Source organism: Ochlerotatus camptorhynchus, unplaced genomic scaffold (genome assembly GCF_037179485.1).
Source record: "Ochlerotatus camptorhynchus isolate MF236.1 unplaced genomic scaffold, CSIRO-AGI_Acam_v1.1 ptg000361l, whole genome shotgun sequence".
Taxonomy (NCBI): domain Eukaryota; kingdom Metazoa; phylum Arthropoda; class Insecta; order Diptera; family Culicidae; genus Ochlerotatus; species Ochlerotatus camptorhynchus.
In genome coordinates this window covers 799,078-825,299 of record NW_027040849.1, presented here as the reverse complement: position 1 = coordinate 825,299, position 26,222 = coordinate 799,078, and the positions used below count along the sequence as shown (strand labels likewise).

At 38.0% G+C, this 26,222-nt stretch overlaps 1 protein-coding gene across 2 annotated transcripts; it reads left to right on the top strand.

Annotated features, from left to right (window-relative positions):
• The first annotated feature begins 2,738 nt into the window (after positions 1 to 2,738).
• On the top strand, positions 2,739 to 25,937 carry LOC135709436 (uncharacterized). Of its 2 annotated transcripts, none has more exons than XM_065231760.1 (7): positions 2,739 to 2,857; positions 7,302 to 8,489; positions 8,556 to 8,841; positions 15,705 to 15,868; positions 15,943 to 16,288; positions 16,812 to 17,893; positions 24,954 to 25,937. In XM_065231760.1, the coding sequence occupies exons 2-7, from the start codon at positions 7,308 to 7,310 to the stop codon at positions 25,752 to 25,754; spliced, it is 3,861 nt and encodes a 1,286-aa protein (XP_065087832.1). In that variant the 5' UTR covers positions 2,739 to 2,857; positions 7,302 to 7,307; the 3' UTR covers positions 25,755 to 25,937. The 2 variants fall into 2 exon arrangements, with proteins under 2 accessions (XP_065087832.1, XP_065087833.1); XM_065231761.1 differs by lacking the exon at positions 2,739 to 2,857 and adding an exon at positions 2,874 to 2,958.
• The last annotated feature ends 285 nt before the right edge of the window (positions 25,938 to 26,222 follow it).

Here is a 26,222-nt window from a genome sequence, read left to right as displayed (position 1 = left end):
AAACTTCATAGCAGAAAATTTTCTCGATGAAAACAAATCACTGACACAATCATACTTTAGCAATCTCTATGGCCGATCGGTTTCAATTGAAACGATAATAATCAATTAAAACACTAATTAACTCTTGCACTGTAACGTCACCAGGGCATTTGTTTTACATACAAATAAACATTGACCACAGGGCATGCCACAATTTCCTTCAGTGATTTGAGGCTATGTCAGTCGTGTAAGAGTTAATGATGGTAAGCTCTACCTTGTAATCGCAATGTGCTATTTTATATGATTGCGCCGAGAATTGCGCATTGGGCACATTTATGAGATTATGAATGCGGAAACACTAATAAAAGTGCGGTTTTATGTTAAATTGTTGTTGTGTCTTCATCGCACTTATTCCTTGGTGAATGAATAATAAGTGCGCAGAAGGCGTCAAGACGATACAACGTCTAAGTGCACTTTTATTAGCGTCTCCACTCTTCTAAAGAGTTCAATTTTATTTGCAATTAATAATGTCACAAAACTATGCATAGGAGGCATCACTGCACTGCAAGCCTCTTTTTATTGTTGTGTCATAGGATGTATTCTAATGTTTTATGCGTGCAACAATTTACATCGTTATGAAGTTTGATTCTAATGTAACGTTAGGTTCTGTTGTCATTGGATGTATTCTGATGTTTTATGCGTGCAACAAATTACACCGTGATGAAGTTTGATTCTAATGTAACGTTAGGTTCTGTTGTCATTGGATGTATTCTGATGTTTTATGCGTGCAACAAATTACATCGTTATGAAGTTTGATTCTAATGTAACGTTAGGTTCTGTTGTCATTGGATGTATTCTGATGTTTTATCCATGCAACAAATTACATCGTGATGAAGTTTGATTCTAATGTAACGTTTGGTTCTGTTGTCATTGGATGTATTCTGATGTTTTATGCGTGCAACAAATTACATCGTGATGAATTTTGATTCTAATGTAACGTTAGGTTCTGTTGTCATTGGATGTATTCTGATGTCAAATTTTACATCGTCAAGACGTTTGATTCTGATGTAACGTTTGAGGCTAATGTATTTTTATGTACTTGGACGTCACACTGAAGTCTGAATACATTAAGGGTACAGCAATACACGTTAAAATTTAATGTATTGAAGATGTCTGCTGATGTTTTCTACATTACAATTTCTATTCGGGTCCTCTTAGCAGTATGTGCTTTGTCTCCGCTTATCTATGGAATCTATTGGAAGATTGCCGTAAAAGCTCAACGCAGATGTCGCCACTGCATGATGATGATAATGTTGACAGACTGCATATAAAATTCGTGAAAATTAGCGTTAAATCATAATTTTCATAAAGCCTGTGTAAAATCCTTCCAATATAACATTCGAATTGAAGAAGAAAACGTTTTTACGATCAGACTGATGTGCATCTTTGACTTTTCCAGATGAACTTTCATAAGATATATTCATTTCATTTTGCGGCTCCATCAATGCACGGAGAATAAATTATAGCAGACGCAATTATTTTTCCGGTCAAAATAACTATATTGTTCAATTGTTTTAGAGATAACCCGAAACTATAGTTGATTTGACTATATATAGAAGGCAACAACTATAGTCCATAGTTGGCTCCTCGGTTGGCTCAACTATATTTTTCAGTAGATGAACAAACGTTAAACTTTAAAATACAACTATGTTTTAGTTGATTCAAGAAAACTATTGTTAGGAAAGCGAAATTTTACAATGTTCATTAAACGAACTGCTCTTCATTATCGACATATTAAGGAAGTTTGTTTTGCTTCTTTATCGATCTCAAAAACACACTGCAAAATCATAAAAAGGTGAACAAGAACATTCAGCTTAGATTTGAACCGTGTTCATCTGCGTGAGAGCCAGCTATGTTATCGCCTGCTCTACGCATCACAAGTTAAAAGTATGTGGATTTATGATGATCACTTGAAACCAAATTATATCAATAAATTACATTTGACGGTTGTTATAATTGATCAAAGTTATAGTTGAATTGAGGATAAGATGAACAGTTGAATCTATTATGTAGATATGATTGAGTTGACGGTCAAATTAATGTTGGAATAACTATAGGTTTCTTTCAAATAACAATATTTTTCCATGTGAAAGTAGCTATTAGGAATGTTATCTTAACTTAACGAATTTGTTCTCCGTGTGCTGCATCGTAAATATGATGTAAACAGAAGTAAATTGCTCAATTACTCAAAATAAAGATGATTTGTCATCTTGTTATCACTTTGAAAACCATCTAGCACCATTTTATAGTATGGTGCGTGTTGAGTAAATCAAGTTCCATTGCGTTTTCCGCGAAAATTGTGTATCAATATGTTTGCTAAGAAAAGGCCAAAATGAACATTTATTGAATATTGGCGTCCTATACAACCAATTTTCCATTACCACCAGCATGATACAACCTTTCCTAAGTAAATTCACTTAATTTCCACTTTCATCTTAGTGGAAATCGCACATATTCACCATTTTCCGAAAAGTAGTAAGTATTCATTTTTGAGTAACAAATACTCATAAATGGGTAATATGTTTACTCATTTAATGGGTAGTCCCAATCTCCCTCGAAAATGCTTACTTTGTAGTCATTATTGGGTATTTTGCGGTTACCGTGTAAGGGATGAAAAAGATCGATCTTCCAAAGATCGATCAAAAATCGCCCAATCTTACCTCCCTTCACTATTTTATTTTTGCATTTTTCGTATTCCATGGAAAGTTGTTGTGCTTTGTAGTAACGAACAAATTGCTTGTTATTCGTGTAATTTTAAAAGTTATCCGAATGAAATAATTGCAAAATACTATCAAACTCGAGAAGTTTATCGCCATCGGTTAGTAATCTCAGTTGTTAAATATTTTTTAACCATTTTTTTTTTCTTGGGAAATCAAAGGGAAGCTCTTGTGAAGACGCCTTTGCTGCAGGTATCCGTAAGTCAGTCCCATCTGCATTTTTATCGATTTAGCGTTAGCATCATTATTCAGTTTATTTTTTGAGCTGTGCTACTCAAAAAAGGTGTTTTGTTTAGTAAAAGTGAAAAGCAATACCAAGTCAAATTGTTGCACAGGAAAAAATAACCGCCATAGCAAAAAAAAAATTACCATAATACTTTTGTATGGTTATTTTGCTCAACGACGTGTTCGAAATATCCAAGCCATTTGTGGAATAGTTCTATCATTTGGGTTATGGCGGAGAGATAGGTGGAGAAAACAAAATACAATTCGGCAGCAGGGATTTGTTCCTAAATTATCTTGCAACCCTTGCTAGAAGCTAGCATTTCAAATGACTTGTATTTTTGATTCGATTTACGTGCAAAATAATAATTGGGTTCTTTAAGGGTGTTGAGGTAAAAGCATATGTAATCTGCGATTCTGTGACACTACCCCGAATGTCACTACCCCGAACGCCATAACCCCGAACGCCGTTACCCCGAATAGTACACTACCCCGAATGGCGACTACCCCGAAATTAAGACAAATAGAAGAACAGCAAGGGATAAATTTTTGAGAAGGAAATTTTCTTTTCTAATTAACCACTTCATTCGAGCACTTAAAATGACGTTTACTACCACTCGAACTTTGAAATAAAACATTATTTTGAGATTTTTTCTTCTAGAACTTCGAGAAAAGTAGCCAACATTTGTGCGTTTTATAATTAAAAATAGAAATTAGTTGGTCCAGTTTTGTGAAATCGCTGGTAGAAAGTCACGCCAAAACTGCTTGACAAAGTGGTCAATTTATACTGAATACAAATGATAGGATTCTATAACATTCCCCAGAAAACCATTCCCCCGAAAACCATTCCCCAGAATGCACCATTCCCCAGAAAAGCATTTCCCAGAATGAACCATTCCCCAGAAAAGTATGCCATGTATTAGATTGACTATTTTTGTTTATTATAGTCATTCCTGGAATATTCTTTCGCGTATATAAAAAGAAAAGAAAAACTTATTAGGATATGTTTATAAATTACGTAGACAGTTTAGGGAAGGGGGGGGGGGGGGGGGGTTGATGGCAATTGTGCACGGTCCATACAAATTTTAAAAATTTTGTATGGAAAATTGTCTACGCAGGGGAAGGGGGGGGGTCAAGAATCCCAAAAAAAACTGTCTACGTAGTTAATGAACAGCCTTAATGGCTCAAGGGGGTTTCCCATCTTTGAAAATATAACAATAGGAAATAATTAATTCTTTGGATATACGATAAAGAAGGGAATATTCCCTTCTTTTAATATATAAAAGAGAAAATAATCAATTCGTTAAATATATGATAAAGAAGGAAATATTCCCTTCTTTGAAAATATAACAAAAGGAAAGAATTAATTATTGGATGAACGATAAAGAAGGGAATATTCCTTTCTTTGAATATATAAAAAGAAAATAATTTATTCTTTGGATGTATGATAAAGAAGGGAAGGGAATATTCCCTTCTTTTAATATATAAGGAAAATATGTAATCAATAGCTTTTGGCAAGGGATTCGGGGTAGTGACCATTTGGGATAATAACGTGTGGAATAATGTTATAAATTTGTAATCGATAGTTCAACGTTCCATGCACCGATTTTTCAATCCATAACGAGAAATTCTTCAACTCAGGTCTAGACTCAGGTCGAACAATTCTTTGATAAGGTTTAACAGTTTCCAACTGGTATTGCATATTGAATTGGATTGCATATTAGACCCTTTGACTTTTTAAATGGTGAACGAAGTGCTCGAAAACTTGAAGGTTGTCATTTTCTAAAGAGCTTTAAAATGGTTTGGAATTGATAAATACATAGTTTCATAAAAGTAAACGTAGTGTATCATCAATTTAGTAAAGTGAAACTAATCAGAGAGTTTAATCACAGACAACAGACATAACACTTTGAAAAAGTTTTTCTTGAAAACATAGTATCTCAAAACATAGGACCTCAGTAACGACATCTCTCGGGCTTCTCGCGTAAAACAAGCTTGCTCGCTTGCAAGCTTCAAAATTCCAATAAAAAATTATCATTTAATAATATAAATATATATATATAAATTCCAAAACGAAATTTCCTTTTAAAAATGTACCCTTCTTTTGACCCCTTGCTGTTCTTTCATTTGTCTTAATTTCGGGGTAATGGCCATTCGAGGTAGTAGGGCATTCGGGGTAATGGCCATTCGGGGTAGTAGGACATTCGGGGTAGTGGCATTCGGGGTAATGGCGTTCGGGGTTATGGCGTTCGGGGTAGTGTCACAGAATCGTAATCTGCATTAAAAATGGAACCCAAACCCAAAATTTCATCAATTTTGGTACACTGGAACTATTTTAAATGAGTTTGATTACATTTGCAAAAATCACCTTATTAGTGCCCCTCGGTGTCACTTTGTATGGGAGCGAGCTGTCAGTTTGTCAGTTTAGTGTCAAACAGTGAAGTTATTATTTTGCTTTAAATCTTAATTTAAAAATCGAGATGAAAGTGTGTGGGTTCGAAAAAATATCGCTGTGCTCAGAAAACGAAGCTCTTTAACATGATGTATAAAAACCGATACATTTTTCAAAATTAAAGAACCCAAGTGATTGCATCGCAATATTTTGCACATTTCTTGGTGCCATTCATTAACCAACGAAGATCAATTAATCAATAGAGTTAGAATATTGTTTTTGGTTCTAAAAATTAGTTGAATTTGAGAAGCACACAAAACAAAGGTGATTGAATTTCTGTTCGATTGCAATACTCTCAAATTTATTCTAGTAAGAATAAGAAATCCTCGGGAAAATTCTAATATTGGAATGTTCGATTGGCTCAGATTTTGACAGTTCATTTGGCTCAAAACATTCTCTCCGCCCATCTCTCCCTCTGAGTATTTCTACTATAATCGTCCGGCCATTTTCCACAGAGATGCCGCTGTAGGAAGTGATTAAAATACCCATATGGAAATTGAGATAAGTGCGAATAATTCGCTTTCGGTGCATATTAGTCAGGGACTTTGTCGTTCAAACGCAAAAATACTTACGCAAAAAATACTTCAAATCTCCCCAAACATGAGTTGGGTAAAGAAGTGTGCGTTTGACTAGTACCACCTAGTACTGTCGCATTAATGGTCCTTCGCCCATTTTCAACTTCAATTCAATTTACATACTGCCGTACTCTAGCGAAACTATTTACCTACCATCTGCAGACCTTTCTCTGTAGCTAATAAATTATCACACTAGGCTTCATGTTAGATAGCATTTTCTAGAGTCGGTGTATAATGAGTCACGCCAAGAGTGAAGCCAAGTCTACCTATTGAACTGTCAAAGCGGCTACCTATCGTGCAAAGTAAATACACATTACGATGCTATGAAAGGTTCACGAAAGGTATTGCAATAAAATATAAAATATAATCGAAGAAATGAGCACAAACACGCAGTGAGCGTTAAATTGTCATGGGATACGCTCGGTAATGATTAGTAATGTAAATTTCTACTATTTTTTGTTAAGATAATTTGACAAAATCACTGATATAATGATTTACTACAGCCGCAGTATTTTTTCTCTCGCTAGAAGTCAGTTGAAGTTGTTGTAGAAGTCCTCTGTTGCCAAGTGAAAAGAATTGGAATCTTTCGAAAACCGTGATGCGAGTTCAACTGTTTTTCTCTTGGCGTGACACATTATACACCGACTCTAGCATTTTCAACCAACAGAGAAAATATTTTTTTTCTTTTAAATCTTTTTACGCTAAAACTGTTCATTGCTGACATGCACAGTTGTACACATCACCTGCTCATTTGTTAATAACTTTTCACTCAGCTGTTGAAATTTGTTTTTCTTTAAAGTAATTGATAGACTAGGATCATAGTTTACCACAGATATACAAAGAGTAGGTAAATCTTAACATCAATGAATTTTTACACTTGTCCAAGATGTGCAGCGAGCATTTCTCACTTCATTTTTACAACGCAAAAACAAATACAGTTTATAACTAGAATTAAAATCTTTTTTTACGTATCTATAACAAGCTTAAACTCTATTCTATCGACTACTACAAAAAGAACTATGTTTCGTCAACTGTGTGCAAAGTTATTAGCAAATGAGCAGCTCGTGACCAAAACTGTGTATGGCAAGTATGATATTATCGGTTGTTTGGCAAGGTTGTTCAAACCACCCCGACAGGGGGCTCATTCACCCCAACGGGTTTCAGTTTTAACGAACAACGTAACGAACATTTTTTAAATCTTGTTTAAACTTAAATCATATTGGTCACTTTTTTAAATGATTTTGTTCACTAATTCGCTATTTTTATTGCTTAACACTACTACCCTGCCATTTCCAGACAAGAATGGATACGATTCACTGTAATGATTGGAATGAGTTTTTAGACCTTACGTGCAGTCTAGCAAGATCATACTTACCGTTCGAATATTTCAACTGGTCGAGCTCGGACAAGGAATCGAGGATGGACATGTCTTCTGTTTCAACACAGGCGACATTCAACTGTTCGGATCTGACAGATGATCGAGATGAACTACAGCTCATGCGGCGACAGAGGATGAGCATGAACAAACACAGGCATCTGATCAACTTTCTAGAAGGATTAGATTCTGATTGGGAAGTTACGGCCGAATATGAATGGCAGGATTATATTGAGGAAACGTCACGTAACTCTGGACAAACCATGCATAGATCAGAAGCCATCGACGAAAATGTACTTAGTAGTATTGCAATGGTACCGACGGACATCGAGGATACACAGGTCTTGCAAGCAAAAAAGCACGCTAATTTGTTGTTTACAAGGTGCTGTCGAACTTTGGAATACCTGGAGGCTATCGAATCCGAAGAATGGGAAATTAGAACCCCAGCTGATCTCAATTCGAATGAATCACCCTTGGCTCTTCAATTAGAGTCGAGACGCGATGATGATATGTGCCACTCAGCGAGTAAATGCTGTGTTGGAGTGGCAGTACATAAGTCTATTCAGGAGCATTCAGATTCTGTTAAAAACATAAGCTTCGTACGCAGCCTGGATACAGAATTTCGGCGTATTTCCGAAGTAAAAGAAGAAGACGATTTAATAATTCTGTCATCAAGCCTCGAAGATGAAAATGAGGAAGCTACAACCAATAAGGAAGAACCTCCAGCGTGCATTCGCATATCGCAAGGCCTGGACAACGAGTTTGCGTCTATTAGCAGCGAAAACGACGTTATTATCCCCTCATTGAGATCTAGTAACTCTGAACTAGAGAAGGATACAACGCCTCGAACTTCGGGAGGCAATGTTTCAAACCCAAAAGAACCGCAACCAGAAAATCCAGTGGATGGTTCAGATGTCCAGTGCCGGGACAAATATTTAGAAACACGGTTCCAATTGTTGGTATTGGATTGCACTGTGGTCCCTAAACAAATTGCCGAGGTTGCTATCCCATCAGAATCGAGATGTTCTGTTTCCGCTTCTGTTTACACAACACGAACACAAGATTGCAGTGTTCCAGTTGCATGTGCTGATTTTAATAGAACACATAAGGTAATATAAATAATTGTCTTCTATCTTGACATCAATAAATTATTTTACTGCAATCGTTTTCGTTAGGTGTCTGTTACCGATCAGAATTCGCCAACGGGAGTCGTAGTTCTATCTCCGGATGATCCGCTAGGATTCCAGCATCTCACGTGGCAGGAGTCTACCTCTCCTGATTCAACCCTAACGCCGGTTGTATCGCCGGTGGAACTCCCGCAATCGAATGATCTAGGTACTGCTAGTACTGTAAGTGAATTTCCGTTTCAACTCCCATCCAATCGAAAGTATACTCATCCAACGCCACCTGCTTCACCAAAGAAAACGCCACGAACTTTGGACAAGGATGAAAGCTTCGAAGGTAATTTTTACTGGTCATTGACAACGGTATTTCGATGATTTTATTCAGTAAAATGAAAAAAAAACTGATCACATTCACGATTGAATGAAATCTCCCCAAAAGAACCAACATTTTTAGAAGAACTAATAAGTGAAAGATTATACTAACTGACGCTATACGCATAAATGTCCCATCTTTCATGCATTCATTATGGACCATGGGACACTTCTGTGCATAACGGCAGTATAGCCAACAATCAATACGAAATTATCGATTTTAAATTGGCTCACTACTTGACTACCCTCAAAGATATCTAATTAACAAGATATCCCACTAATCAATTCCTCATACAAGGCATATAGTTACCACCCTTCGCAGTGCTATCTGTTGAGTGCACATTGAAACTGTTGGGAGTTCCCCACCAACTTTACCACCAGGGCTCAATAACTGACAGATGTCAACGCGTACGTTGATGATGAGCCGAGGGAAGAGGACGATATCACCCTCGAAGTCATCATCATTATATTGCGATAGCAAGATTCTTACTTGTTTGTGATTGCTTCGATTTTCAATCATTACCACTTTATACGCAACAGAAACACTTGAGAAGATAATCACACATTCAAGCGCGCATCATGATGTGCTTGTAATATGTTTTGCTTTCAAGTGAAAGAGTTTCCAATGTACCACCGGTATCAGTAAGATGCAAATCTCTAACAGTAATAGGCGAATCCAATAGAAACTAAGAATAGAGCTGGTGTTCCCTTTGTTCCGATGTTGAATAATACCGAACTGTCAAACTGCATAGTTTTTTCTCGCTATGACAGTTGTGTCCCTATTAGATGTAAGGAAAAGATGTTTCGACAGCGAAGGCAGCGCTATTCTTCCTCTATAGTTTATTAGCTCTATTAAACTAAGCAATTGTTTCAGCCTCTGTCAGTAAATAGGGGAACCCTCAAAGAGTGATGAGGGTGGAAATTTTCACCGTGAAGCATAGAGAGAGGACAATATTTTCGCATTTCCTTATTTATTTATCCACCGCAAGTGCTTGAAATCATCATCCACGTGGAATATTTTGTTTTCCTCTCGGTTTTCTGTATCGGGTTTGCAGTGATCCGGCTGGTGCTTCCATATATTTTTGATGAGAAAAATTTGGATTACTAAAATTGTCTCAGCGGTTATGATCTTCCGGATTTTTAATGTGTGATTATGTCAGCTGTTAATCTGTTCAGATCTGTAGGTAATCCAAAAATAAGACCACTCCCGATAGAAATTTGCAAGTTGTGCAATAAAATGTACATTATTTTGAGTTTTAAAAATCGTCATTATGATGTAAACAAATGGATTGGATGACATTTCCTCTCAAAATCGGCTAGCGCGCTCTACATCGATGGTGCATGGAAAGAGCCTATTGATGATTTGCGGAGCTGTTCTTCAACATATGTAATCTTAATAAGCATAGAAGTAAACATAGGAAAAACCCCTTCCCTCTCTCTAAATTATTCCAACAACCCAACCACTGGAAATGCAAAGTATCGAAATCATTGCTAAACGTAATATAATATGCTGCATTCTTCGGCCAACGCAGCACGCATTTCATTCAAAAATTACGTTGGAATACTCATTACTTTCCTATTTTATAACGTAGGAAGTATTTGAGGCATAACATCTCTAATCACGCGAAGTAAAGCCGTTGGTCCCCGGTCCATGAGTTGATGGGTCGCTAGGTAGGGTCCAGGTGTGGGAGCTGCCTCCCTGGCGTCGGTAGCATTGGTGCTCAGCACGGAAAACAAGATCGACGGAAAACAAACCAAAGAAAAAAAAAAGTATTTGACAACACCGGTGAAAACAAACGCAAACGGGAGTAGCCGTAGCTGAATGATTACGATGAGTGATGACACCGCTTCGTGTTTTCATTTGCGCTGTACCGTCCGCTCAGATGTGTGGGTTCGTACATGTTGGTGTGCGTGTTTTCTTCCAACGCAGCAGTTCAACGTTGTCTCGTCGAAAACCATTTGGCGCTGTAACTGTCTTTATAAATTCCAAAGAGTGAAGGGGGTCTGCTAGCCTATTGGTCCCAAGAAAATCGATTAACATACCCAATTCTAGTCGAAATTCTAGTACTACACAATATTTGTTTTGATTTGTCATGAAAGTTTGACAGATAAAATGAGGGGCTCGTGGATTTTCCTATGTTTCGAGGGGTGCATCGATTAGTTTGGGACCGAAGATAGTACCAGAGCTGAGCCAAAAACTTGAGCACTTTTCTTCGGGACCTACTAGTCTTAGACTTACCTCTATGGTATATGGTATATGGAAATAAATTTTGAAGGTCGGCTCAGCGCAGTTTAACCAACAATCAATACGAAACTAACGATTTTAAATTGGCTCACTACTTGACTAGCCTATTGGTCCCAAGCAAACGATTAACGTATCCCATTCTAGTCAAAATTCTAGTACTACGCAATATTTGTTTTGATTCGCTATGAAAGTTTGACAGATAAAATGAGGGGTTATTGATTTTTCCTATGTATCGAGGGGTGAATCGATTAGTTTGGGACCGAAGAGAGTACCAGCTGAGCCATAAAGTTGAGCACGTTATTTCGGGACATTCTAGTCTTAGAGTTACCTCTATGGTTTGACTTACCTACGTAAATACATAACAGGTAGAACGGAAAATGGTTGAATCCATACATAATTTCGAAAACAGTAACTATGTCTAGATACAGCTGGAATTAGGGCGTAACAGCTTTTGTAAACAATGACTTCTCTCGATGATTTCTAGAAAGTCAAGGCGGGAAAGCTCAAATTAACATCAGCATCGGGTAGGGGAAGTTTTCCCCTACCCGTTGGTTATGTTGGTTTTCGGGGGTTTGCTTTGAATTCCGAGAAATCGAGAGAAGTCATTGCTAACAAAAGCTGTTACGCCCTAATTCCAGCTCTATCTAGAAGTGATCTCAACTATTTTAAGATTTTTCATTAAACTTTCAAATCCTTTATCTCACAAGCTTTTCAAAGTCTACAATGCCGTTATTGCAAGATTCATTAACAGTGCCAAATAACGAGTGAAAAAATAAAATTTGGAAAACACGTCAAATATCGAATCGATCACATTCGATCCTCTCCGATTTGCTTTAAACTTGTTTGTTATGGCCATTCATTTACATTTGTGCTAAAATTCGACCATTAATGTGCATTTTTTTTTTCAATATAGTGTATTCGACATTTTTCCAAAATTCGTAGCACGAAATCGTCACTTCTAGTCAAAATGACGCCTAAGACAATGTTTTTTATTCAGGGGCTTACCAACTGTACACTCCGAATATCACGTACCTGGGTCTCTATTTAGAAAACTTCAAATGCTACGTGACGTTAGTAGCTTTGACCTGCATTACACGTCATATGCACTAAAAATTGGTAAAATCGACGTAAACAGATTTAGTGTGTTTGGGTCTCCGACATGTTCGCGAAACGAGATTTACGTGATTTTCTGCATGTCTGACAAATAAATATGGCGTCACTGAGCGAGGTAGAAGATATAAGATAAATAATTTTTAAACAGCTTGCTTCAAATATTGGACGGTAATGTGATTCTTTTACACAATTTATTTTTTATTACAGCCATCTGTGCCTTGTTCTATTTGTATAATTTCAGAAGGTGGAAACAGTGTTTTTAATTTGATAACTGTTGTTAATATTGAGGTATTTCCCAAAAATTTCACGTTATTGCTCGTGATCAATTAAAACACCAGAAATATCAGATGTATCATCAAAGCACACTTTTATTTGCGATTCCGCACTTTTGAGGAGTCCAATTTCAACTGCATAATGCAATAATCAGGGTGACCAGTTAACCAGTTATGTTAGTCTGGAACGCGCAAAAATTGGTCAACTTCAAATTGGTGTATTTCTGTTAAAAATGTATAAAAAACTTGAAATGCTGCATTTGGTGCAGCAAATGGTTGCTATGATGAGTTTTCACCGTTTGCTCTCCAGTTTTCAAAATGACGTCCAAGCAAGAGGAGCAGCGTGTCAAAATTTTGCTCGCGCAGCAAGAGAATCCGAAGTTCTCACACGCCAAGTTGCCAAAATTGCTGGATGTGGCCAAATCGACCGTGACAAACTTTTTAAAAGTGTTCGGGGAGCGTCTGTCGACCGCCAGGAAGCCTGGAAACGGCGGCAATCGTAATCCGGACGTGGCAGCGACGACGAAGAAGGTGGCGGTGAAATATAAGCGGAATCCTAACCTCTCCATCCGGAACGTCGCTGGCAATCTCAATGTCTCCCATACTACTGTCCAGCAGGCCAACAAACGAGCCGGGTTGTCGACGTTTAGGAAGGTGAAGGTGGTGAACTAAAACACGTCGGCAAAGCAGCGGTCCCGAAAGCTGTACTGTACGAATCTGCTCACAAAGTTAGACGACGAAACTTATGTGAAGGCGGATTTCAAGCATCTTCCGGGACAGGGGTTTTATACCGCATCAGGAAAAGGGAAGGTGGCTGAAATTTTCCAAACCATCAAACTATCGAAGTTCCCGAAAAAATATCTCGTCTGGCAGGCCATATGCACGTGTGGTATAAAAAGCGGCATTTTCATTACTACGGAAACTATCTATCAAGAAATCTACGTCCAGGAGTGCCTGGAAAAACGGCTGCTATCATTCCTAAAGCAACATAATAGATCTGTGCTGTTCTGGCCGGACTTGTCGAGCTGCCACTATGGGAAAAAGGCAATCGAGTGGTACGATGCGAACAACGCGGTTGTTGTACCCAAAGACCACAACCCTCGGTATTGGACGGTATTGGACCTTGGTCAAACGTAATCTAAAAAAAACTAATAGGGTTAACTACCTCATTCCCGGCATATTAAGCACAACCCGCACTTAGTCTTACTTAATTTAGCGGATTTCAGCACCAAACGGAATGTTATTATTACAGATGACTTCCAAATTTATTTACCTTTCCGTATGTACCGTTATTTCTTTATTGTTGAAAATGCAAAACTGCTTCTGGAGGCTCAACTTGGCCTACGGATTTTCTTGGGCCTATTAGCCATTGAAACGCCATTGGGATTCTCTTTGGCCTATCGAACGGAAAGAAAAGTGAATTCGCGTGCGCAATTTTTACACTTCAGGTGCACCTTTTGTTTTCGAGATCTTATTTTGCGTTCTTCAACACTTCGTCTTGCAGCTATTGAATAGAAGCATCGTTCAAAACGTGTGTTTGATACGTTCACGCCGCAATCATAGATATATTTGATGTTTTCTGCTCCACCCTAAATCCATGGAAAACGAGCAGTAGTTTAAATCTAACTGGCGTTAGGCGGCGAATAAGGTCGATGAGACCACTCTGTGCAAAATTTAATGCAAGGGGTTAAGCGGAAGGTACGGCAGTTCGGATTTGGCAAACCAAAATAATAAACGAACATTTTTTCCTTTAAATATATGAATTGAACTACCAAAAGAAAAATAAGAAGATTTTTGTGATATGAATTCTGACTGCTTACTTATCCTGGTCCGACATCCCTCAGGATTGCACCTGCATCACAATGTTACGCCAATTCACTCGGTCCGTGGCTGCTTGTCTCCAATTTCTTAAACCGTCCCACACTTCCAAGATCCTGCTCCAATAGGTCTAACCACCTTGCTCGTTGTGCTCCTCTTCGTCTTGTACCGGCCGGATTCGAGGCAAAAACCATTTTTGCGGGATTTTTGTCCGGCATTCTTAAAACGTGTCCCGTCCATCGTACCCGTCCAGCTTTCGTAACTTTCTGGATACAGGGTTCGTCATAGAGTCGTGCCAGCTCGTGGTTCATTCTTCGCCTCCATACACCGTTCTCTCATACCCCGCCAAAGATGGCCCTAAGCACTCGTCTTTCGAAAACACCCAGTGCTTGCAGGTCCTCCTCGAGCATCGTCCACGTCTCGTGCCCGTTGAGAACTACCGGTCTTATCAGCGTCTTGTTCATGGTACATTTAGTACGGAGGCCAAGTCTACCCGACCTCAGGGTCTTGTGGAGTCCGTAGTAAGCACGACTTCCGGCAATAATACGCCGACGAATTTCTCTGCTGCAGTTATTATCCGATGTCACCAATGATCCGAGGTACACACATTCATCCACCACCTCGAACTTATCTCCGTCGATTGTCACGCTTCTGCCTATGCTAGCTCTATTCCGCTCGGTTCCTCCAGCTAACAAATACTTTGTCTTCGACGTATTCACCTTTAATCCAATCTTCTCTGTTTCACGTTTCAGCCTGGTGTACTGCTCCGCCGACTAAATTTTGACTGAAAGAAACGATTTTTTGGTTGACCAATTTTTGCGCGTTCCAGTCTTTATAGGGGAATTTACGTATTCTCGTCAATCTAAGCAGCGTCCGCACTTCTATTAGCATTTTGTCAGCGTTACGCACATATATCACGTGTCTGTTTGTTAACATTCATCTGCTGCTTGCTTCTCTATCCATTCCAATCGACAGAATTTTTCAAACCGGTTTGAAAGCGATTTTACAACGCTCCAAACTTCTCAGGTGAGTGTGACTATTGTCGGCAGCCTCTTTTTCTTCGGCAACCTTCCCATTACAACTGCGTATTAATCAGCTGTTCTATTATCGGCAACTCGAAATCAGCCCCATTTTGTAGTGCGTATACTTCAATTGAAGAAAAATCTGGCATAATAGGATTGCTCGGTCGTACAAATATAATCAGATTGAAGCTGAAAGACTAAAGAATCGTTTGAATACATTCAGGGAAGTGTGTTGATGGGAAAACATAGTGAAATTATCGTTTAAATTTTGGTTGCCGAAAACAGTCAATGGGTGCCGAAGCCAACATTTACCCTATCTAATGTATTTATCTTCACGTTCTGATCTTCAATACCACAGAGACGACAGTAGACTGCGCTGTAGTTCCTGAAACAATACCCGAGGTTGCTATCGCAACGCAGGAATCCAAATGTACTGTTTCCCCTTTTGTTTACGACCAGAAGAATCGAACACGAGATTGCGGTGTGCAAATTGCGTGTGGAGCGTTTGATGGAGCAACAAAGGTAAAATAAGCAATAATTGTTTATTGTCTTTACATCAATATAATATTTTGCTGTACTCGTTTTTACTTTCCTAGGTGTCTGTTACCGATCCAAAATCTCTGACGGAAGTTAAACTGTCCCCTTCTCCGGACGATCCGTTTGGACTTCCACATTCCACGTGGCAGGAGTCTAAGTCACTTTCTGTTACAACTGTAACACCCGTTGTAAAGCCTGTGAAGCCGCGCCGGTCTAAGCCAAATGGAGAAGCTGCTGTTACTAAAAGGAAATCTGCACTAAAACCTGCTACGCCGACAACGAAAAGAGTGAGATACTGTCGCTCACTCAAACGGAAGCTTATTGCAGCAACGTCACCTAATCTGCCAAAGAAAGTTCAATTCAACTTGACGCCTAAAGTTATGAACCAGGACGCAAGATTAAATGGTAAGTTTTTTTTCCTTTTCATTTTGTCAGCCTTTATCCACCATCTCGGTTGACGTGAAAATCTCGGTTACTTTTGTCACATATCTGGTGACAGAGAACCTGACCAGACCAAAATATAAAGCAATAAATTTTTGTTTCGGAAATCTCATCGGTGATTATCGCACAGTAGAAATTGCAAGCATTATCGTAACACTGCTCAGTCCTCAAGAAGTGACAGAGAGTCTGTGTGGCATGTGAAGTAAAGCGACAAAAGTCACATAGTGTGATGCGAGCTTCCGTGCAAACCAAATTGGAACTACGTCACACGTGACTATTGTTACTTAACTAGTGACAGAGAATTACCTCCCAACGTAGAATGGGCCTATTTTGTTAAATCGGGTTGCATATGGTGATCTGATCACAATTTTTGCTGTTTAATGACTAGTTGGTTATCCATCCTTATCTGGCTAGGGCTATTGTTCTATGATGTGATCTGATTTCTTATTATTTTAAATAAATGTTATCCTTTCTCTGGTTCGAACAGGTTCCCCCCTCTCGTACCGCACAAATTGGTCAAAGAAAAATAACACTCCGGTGTCTGCCAACGCTAAATATGATCCGTATGACGTGTCGCATATCGACGACGATGGAGATACAACGTTTGAGAATCTTTTTACAAGGCGTCGTACAACTCCGGAGGCATCGAACAAGAAAACATCGAAACGAAACAAGAAGAAAAGGAAGGAGAAAGCTGCTGAGCCTCAGGTGTCTCCTGTTTCCGAAAGTTCAATGGATAGCATGCGATTTAATATTTTATCGATCTTGCAAGAAACTGAACAGAGCTTTAATGATGCAATGAATGTTAATCATAAAAAGATCGAGACCAACCATACAGCAACGTCAGAAACCGTTAATATCAGCGAAGAAAGGCTCACGGAAATCATCAGAACAGTGATTACGGATGTCATGAAATCCACTCGAAAACCTCGAAGACGCCGAGTATTTCGACGATCAGCGCCTCCTCGAAAAATGGTGCTGAAGAAGCTTTTCGTACCGAAGCGAAAGCCCTGCGAAGATAAGGCGGTACAGGTGTTTATTACTGAGGACAAATCCACAAATACCCTTCATAGCCCGCTGAAAAATTTGAAGCTCAGCGAGGATAAAGAAGTGCAGGTATTGTTTATTAATGATGAGAAGAGTACAACTATCAATCAAAGCCTGTTAAATGTTGACAGTGATGCCAGAACATCTCAATATAACAATAAAAACATCGAAAAGCCCAAGCATCAGAGCAGGACATACACCAAAAAAGATGTAGCGGAAAGGATAGCCACAAAGGCCTCTCAAAGCATGCCTGTTAAGCGGAATGATACAAAACTAGAGGAGAACCAGGCAATCGTCCAGCAATCCAACCGTAAGAACAGCAGAAAATCCAAAAAATGTATCACGGTACCTGTTTGTGTCAGCTCTAGCACAGTCAATAAACAGCCGATAATTGATAAGAATCTCAACAGTGACAACAATGGGTACAAACAGATGACAATGCCGCAATATCTGCAAAGGAAAACAAAAGCAGCTGTTCAGGAAAATGAGCATCAGTTTGTTCAAAACTTGCTGTCCAATGTGGTAATTTGTATATCATATCTACCTATTACTTGTTTGTATATGTCAAAAATCAATTCTACGAAAAATCTACTTCATATAGTCTTCTTCACGGCTATACTGCCGTTATACGCATAACTGTCCCATGTTCTCTGTAATCCTCATGCACCGTGGGACTCTTATGCGTATAACGGCAGTATAACAGTCTGAACAGTTGTACCTGCTCTCAACTAATGGCCTGTTTATAGATCGAAGCGTAGTGAAAAATTTAAAAGTTCCATTGATCAAAAGCACCAAAGAGTTTCGACATTAAATTTTGTCTATATTTATCCAATATTGAATGTTCTTCGCCCTGAAAATTCTAGGGTGCAATTTTGTGCATTTACGAAGCTATGACTTCTGAAAATTATGTAAAATTTAATGGTCTTAGTTCAATATCTTTGAAACGATTCGTCAGTAGTTTCGGTAGTACCTTCCGCAAATTTTCAAGTTTCGTCGGAATAAGTCAGTCAAAAATATAAAAACTTCTACTTTTGATGACGTAGTTATTAAGTGAAATACAGAATAGGGGTGAATATCTTGACAACTGAGAGCTACAAATTTGACGTCTTCTTAAGAGTTTCATATTTTTGACAAATAAACAACTTAGTCTAAGACACCAAATCTCCAGAATGAATAATTAAAAAGATTTATTTTGAATAGCATTTTATTAAAATTCATTGTTTGATCATCTAGTGGCGCCGGTGGTGTAGTGGTAAGCGTGCTTCCTGCTTACTTTCGCCCGCGCCCGTAACTTTCTTATTTCTTCGGTTATCCTTTCTGCCCTGCATTGTTGTTGTTCTAACAAATCCTTTGCTGTTAAATACGTCGCGTATTTCCGGTAGTCTTCCGTTGTGGCACTTCCGGGGCTATCACACCTGCGTACGAACTACACAGATAGAAATCCCCTTATACCTTTGGCAAATTTGTATTGCTGATTATTCATAAAATGTATAAGTCAACCAATAAACAGACGCCTTGCAAAAAAGTCAATGAAGATCATGTGTCAAATTATATGTATAAATGATCGCCATTTATGTGCTCTTATACCTCCCTGATCCTATCCTTCGAAAATGTACCCTTCTAACCTCGAGTAAGCCGCGAGTAATCGGCCCAACTCCTACTAGACATAGAATTAAGTGAATCTTGTTACACACAGTGAACAATGAATTATCGGCTCCGTAAAGCTAACGCGATTGAGCCTCCCAAATAAACGAACTAGATAAAAAAAAATGTGCTCTTATACTGCCGCTCTTCGCATGTCGTTTCCATAGTCGTTTTTGTCAAAACTGAATTTTTCAATGTAAATGATAACTAATCATCCATGTTTTCATAATACTGGATAAACTCAACAACTTTGTTCTGAAAAAGTTTGGAAAGACAGCCAAATTGGTTGTCCCATCACATAAGAACCAATGCATTGTTGTTTGAAATTTTTATTAGGGATGATCCGGGCAGAATATTTGATACTGTAGGATGGATTAAGGTTCTAGTTCTAACAAATGATCTACGGCAGAACATTTTGCAAACTTTTGCGAATTTACGATGTATTGGTATTTATTGCCTAGTCAGTGAAGGCACGGTATTACCAAGCCGGAGGCGGCGGGTTCGATTCCCGGTCCGGTCGAGGGAATCTTTCGGGTTGGAAATTTTCTCGACTTTCCTGGGCAATAGAGTATCATTGTGCTTGCCACACAATATACAAATTCATGCATTGGTATTGGCATCAAAAGCTCTCAATTAATAACCGTGGAAGTGCATTTAGAACACTAAGTTGAGAGCACGCAATAAGCTAATATGCGCTAAGCAATAAGCTTGAAATGCGAAAAAGAAGAAGAAGAAGGTATTTATTGCCAAGGTAAATATTTTATTTTGCATATGCTTGCATGCAATTTTTGAAAGTTCAGGTTCAGTTCATTGCATTGATTGTTTTAGAGTCTAGAACGTCGTATTTGAGTATATTAATACCCCGTTCACATTACAGCGTATATCACGTGATATACGCTGTCTTGCAATGAGCACTCATACATCTAGTTTTCACTGGAAATCCTATGTATGAGTGCTCATTGCAAGACAGCCTATATTACGTGATATAGGTTGTAATGTGAACGGGGTATAAGAGTATTTTTATAATCGATGATGAAATAATGTATTATATAAATTTAATTAGGTAAAGAAAAAATCAAATTGGACTTTTAGGGGGATTATTTTTTTACTTTATTCATACAATTTTACATGACAACACATTACTATCAAACCTTTAAGGTACGGTTATTAGTGAATGCATTAAATTTTACGACTTTATTCTAAAGCTTTTGGGAAAATCGACCCAAAAAGAAAGCTTTCGCATATCCTAATTGCTTGAACGATGAGATGGGTACAGAGAGGGTGTGTTTGTGTGAGAACACATTACTATCAAAATTTGAATCAATGTCAACAAAAATTCATCGATTTATAGTTTTGGCCAACTTTTTGGGTCAAATACTCCTATGTGCAATGGTATGAATCAAACTTAAAATGCGATTTTCTCCGGCTTGCTGTTTTTCGCTATGGGACGGACATGCGAAAAGCGGCAGTATATGACCTACACGCAGAGAAATGGCTTTTAATTTCAAAAATAAATCACATTGAGTAAATTGTAACAATATTTTTCTTTGATTCTATCATGACGTTTTTTGAATCAAAACAAATATATGTTGTTCCAATCACGCGCTTTTTTCTGAAACATCGTCCCCTTGGCGAGTTTTTGCACCTTGTTGCTGGTGGGCGGGCTTAATTCCATGCTTTTTAGTGGAGTGTTGGAGCCGGTAGGTTTATGGCCGGCGTTGCTGGCTCATGCCGCGATAGAATGGCGCCATGGGCAGGCAATGGGGATTACTAAGCTTCCCCTCTCTGATAAACCACTGCATGAGAGAACCAAACATCTAGTCTAGCGATGTGATGAACTAGCCTACGACTAAAAATCACAAAAATAAAGAAAAAAAAAATCTAGTCTAGCACTGATAGTATCACACTTGTTACTCCTTTGATTGAGAGCCGCGTCGTTGCACGCTTACGTATAGGCACTGACGTTGGGTGTGATACTGGCGGGTTTTGCCGCAAATCACTCTTAATTTATTTTTACGCAGATAGATTTATTTGGGTTTGCAAGGGAATTATACTATTCAAATATTTCAGAAAGTGTCCAACAGAGCTCCTTCTACTTGCGTGACAAGCAGGGATGGAAAATCATTTACATTCATTTCGTGCATTCATTTACATTCATTTGCCTCTAACTTGTTTCATCAACAGAATACCGCAAGATGATGTATGAAGCATTTGTAGCTTTTGATATTAACTACAACTGTTAATAACTAAAATCTGAATCTCTTATGCACGCGAAATAGAACATGTTATTGTTTTTCCGTGAATGCAATTTACATTCACTGAAAAACAATGGTACATTCACGCTCTGATTCATCATGCATAAGAGATACAGATTTGAGTTGTTTGCAAAAGATGTAGTTAATATCAAAGCCTACAAAAGCTTCAAACACTATTTACGCAATTCTGTTGATGAAAAAAGTTAGAGGCAAATGAATGTAAATGAATGCATGAAATGAATGTAAATGATTTTCCATCCCTGGTGACAAGCTTTAATTGTTACATTCAATGTGTTTTTATGTTACTTCATACGCGAAGTTAGCGATTTTCAGAGTTGGTTGGAAAATGCTAACATGAAGCTTTAGTGTGATAATTTATTAGCTAGAGAATGATCTTTTTTAGAAGAGGGTAGGTGGATAGTTCCGTTAGAGTACGGCAGTATGAAAATTGAATAGAAGTTGAAAATGAGCGAAGGGCCATTAATGCGACAGTTTTTAAAGATAGACGCACATCTTTGCCTAACCCGTACGATGTACGCGGAGACTTGAAGTATGTCTCCAAGTCTACAGGCAAAACGTCGGAATAGTGATGAAAACGTCGCTAGAACTATTCCACAGCCGCAGTCAGTTTATGAGCAAAAAGAGGGACGCACATTTTAGATTAAATAAAATAATTAAAATCATTTTTAGGATGTCAAACAATACAAAATTACAGTATCTAAATAACAATTTTTCATTTACTTTGTGTAATGTTGATTTTCAAGATGTCAACTGTCGATTCGCTAAAATAATTACAATTATTAATAGGGAAAAAATGCATTAAATTAGAATTTCCCTACCTATAAAGCACCGACTACTGCGCTCAAACCCAATAATTTAAATAATTCCAAATCTTCTGCATCGAGCGTTTCTAACTCCAGCTCTTCAATCACTTCATCCTCTGACGAATCATTTTTTCTGTTTCTTTGATTCTAATACGCCTTGTTTCTCTGCGTGTATGTGTTTTGTTTTATGGAATGGCAAAAATGTATAAGTGAATGTGAAACTCATGAATAAAATAATTAATTTTCGTTTCGTGTTCTATTAAAACTGCTACCGGACCGATCTTCGCGGATCTCTTCATCCTGTTTTCTTTCTTCGTACTATTGTTGCCTCTCTAACTGCTTTCGAGCCTTCCACAAAAAAAAACATGTTTTTATTTCCTGGATAGAATATATTCCCCTTCCGATTGAGAAAATGCAGCGAGGTGGGAATTTCCTTTTTCCACATCCATATATTCACCCAGAGCTGGTAAATATCACGGCCGTCATGTGACAATGAGAAAACAGGCTCTCTCACTATCACAAGACGAACTACCTATGATAGGCTTTCTTGTCATTTTCCAATGATCAAGCACTCATGACAATAATTCTTATGCGGTTTTGGCATCAATATTTCTAACTGGTTTAGATAAATTAAAGCAAGCAGTCGTATGTAGTCGGTAAAGTGAATATATTATTGAGATTTCCTCGGAACTAGTAACATTAATAGCAATAAATGAGCTTGTAATTACAATGAACACAACACTGTCACGTTCTATCATGACAAAAAATTCGATGAGATTTTGAAGAAAATCTCTATCATCATTTTCTCATCCGATGATAGTGACAGAAATATCTCTGTAAATATCGCGTGAGATCTTTCATTGAAAATGACATTTAATTACTAAAGTCGCTATATTCATAGTCTGGCGGATAGAATCCGACGCAAACTTGCACCATCTTTAGGTTGGGGAAAGTTTCTCCTATCCGATGATGCTGGTAATTTACCTTCGATTGGCGAGGAAAGAATAATCAACGTTTTGTTTATAAAAGTTGATAGTACCTTTTCAATTGTTGGTGTACAATATATTGTATTGGTTCCGCTTTTTGATAGATCGAAATTCTATCCGCCAGACTATAAATATAGCGACTATATGTATTACACCACGTAGGTACATCAGTGTTTATGACGCAGCACAGCTCAGCTGAGATTTTTTTTTTCGGATGACAAGCTTCACTTTACCGTATTTCCCTAGCAGCAACGGTAGATCGCGTTTAGGAACTTTTGGTGAAAGATCATAAACACGCACATATTGATCATAATCCCCCGCATGCGATATGCGTCTGCCTTTCTATTCGCATAATGGAAAATAAAACCTTCCGAATTAAACGTCAATATATGGAGCATCGATCCTCTGGATTTAATTTTTAAGAAGAGTTATTTCTCGTTATCATGTACACTGGAGTCGCTTTTTACGCGGGAGATACGGCAGATTCCAACAGCCGAGCAGTTCTGCAATTTATTTTGCTGAGATTCAGTAAAACAATTGCCTAGACTCAGCTAACAAATAATATTTTGCTGAGATATCAGCAAAAGTAAATGCCGAGGTAAACACCTGTTGGAGATTTTACCGAGCTAAATTAAGTGTGTACGTGCCGCGTAAAAAAAACTACCAAGATTTTGATTTTTCAGATGCTTAAATATTTTTTTATAAATCGGATTCGTAATTATAGCATGCTATGGTCCATAGACATATTTAAAAAAAAATTGTATTTACACCAAAAATTGTGATTTTTTTTTAAGTATGCCATTCGATTACCTATAGCTTGAAACGGATAATGTGATTGAAATCAAGTCGATAGGTTGTACCGTTGTCGAGAAATCGTTAAAAACGTACCGCGTAAATTGCGACTCAGCGGCACTAACCGTGTAAAAAAAAACCGTGTAAAAAAACCGTATAAAAAATCGTGTAAAAAAAACCGCATAAAAAAACCGCGTAAGTGTATGTCGCTTCCATTTGAACGGGATCCAGTGCTTATAGGAAATTTCTATTTTCACACTATGGGTTGATAGCGATTATTTTTTTGCAGAAAATAATTTGCTAGATCGATAAAAAAAAATCGTTTCAAAAATTTGGCGCTAAAAAAAAATCAAACATTTTACTAAAAGGGTGGATGGCCCTGGCGTAGTGGTTAGTGGCCATAACATTCTCGCCAATGTCACGAGTTCACATCTCAAACCCCGACAAGGGACGAAAGACCCAAGATATAAAAAAATCCTTAAAATCTATGTTCTACGATTTTTGTCAATTTTAAGTCTCTTTTGTGCCCAATATCAGAAAAGAAAATATTTTTGATAATTCAAAACTAAGTTTAAAAATAACAAAAATGTAAATTGTTTGTTATTGAAATTTTTAACAGCTTACAATTTCTTTTTTACCAAAAATTTGTAATGTTTTTAGTGTGTGTGTTTTTTTTTTCTGAAAAGACAATTCAGTTTGCTACAACTTCGTCTCAGACGACAATTCGATTTCAAGTGTCGTTTTCGTGCAATGATTTATTGAAAAACATCGAGTTCAATTATGAAACGGACACTTTTGAAAGTTGATTATACTTTTTAAATTGTATGAGGATCCTATTATTGTACTCCATGTTCATCTAACATATCTTATTATGTTGCCAAGTGGATGTAATATTTAATCAAAAATGAATTGTTCGGATTGAAATACTGTCAAGCGTAAGTCAAAATGGTCGAATTCTATCACAAATTTTACATATTGCCCAGAGAGGGTAGCGGCAGTTCATTTCTAGCAATTGAATATATTTATTTTTGGTAGTTAATTATTACAATCATGCTTTCTTTCTTTCTACCATTTCTTGTAGGCATCCTCAAAACAAAACTCAACAAAAGGTTGCTATCGTTCTCCGCAACAGTTCAACACTCAGGCGAGTGACGCGTCTAACTCGTTATCATCGACCCTGAAGCCGAGCACCATCTACTGCCCTAACGCCACCATCGTCTTCACTAGTGTTGATCAGGAGAATTCGTTTTTCCAACGAATCGACGAACTTCGTCTAAGTGGTATGCAGTCCGCCAGTTCACAAAGCGAAGTCATTCCCTCTAGCCAACCGTTCAACGAGCGCATGCGGCTTTACAGGCGTCAGTCGTATCCGAAAGTGAAAACAATTAGTCTTGCTGTGTCAGCAGCAGACACTTCAGCAGGTGATGATCTTCCTGATTTCGACAGAACTCCCACATATGACATGTTTGAACCAAAGGCTGGTCCGTTCAACGATCCGAATTACTACCCGGAAGATTTCGTGGAATACATTGCAGAAAGCATCTTGGAAGATCATAAAAATGGGAAGTTAAAGACGCTAGCAGAGCTGTATGGAGAAGAGGCTGATGAGATGGGGACTAATGATATACAATGGGGTTTGTTCTGTCCAGACGGAAACATAGACCAAAATCAAGAATCAAATGACTCAGGTTTGATTATGTCTGGCCCTTACAGAAATGAAAGCGAGAAATGCCACGAAACTGGAAGAACTAAAGAGTCTGACATCTCAGGTAATGGAGCCTGCATGAACTGTAATGACCGTCAAGCTTTTTGCAGCAGCGTAAAAGGATCGCAAGAGCCGTGCCGTTTCTCTCCCGGATTGTCACCGATCAGGTGTGATTGAGTTGGAAAATTGGCCGTTTCCTTTTCATTTCCGTAAATGGAGTAACTTTTTTAATATTTATAGTAAGGTGGGGCAAGATGGGTCAGCTTGTTCAAACCAGCATTAGGGCTACAGTAAACCTGTCGATATTGACAATCATTAAAATAATAAATTAGGTAGATGACCCATCTTGCCCCACCTTACCCTACATATTATTTTGCATTTTGACTTTTTATTTTGTTTAAGTTATTTCTTGTTTTTCTTCTTCTTCTTTTAAATGAAAACGTTGTCATTCTTATCTAATAAAGATATCTGTTTCAAGAATATAATTATTCTGTGTCATCCTTTCAAGAATGGGTTTGAAACGGAAATATTGTAGGTTCTACAAACCGTGTTGTTGTTGAAATAATGAAAACTGCCAAAAAATAACAAACAATGAGGCGTAGGGCAAGACATTCAGGGTGTCGACTACCTGAAAAAACCTGGAAA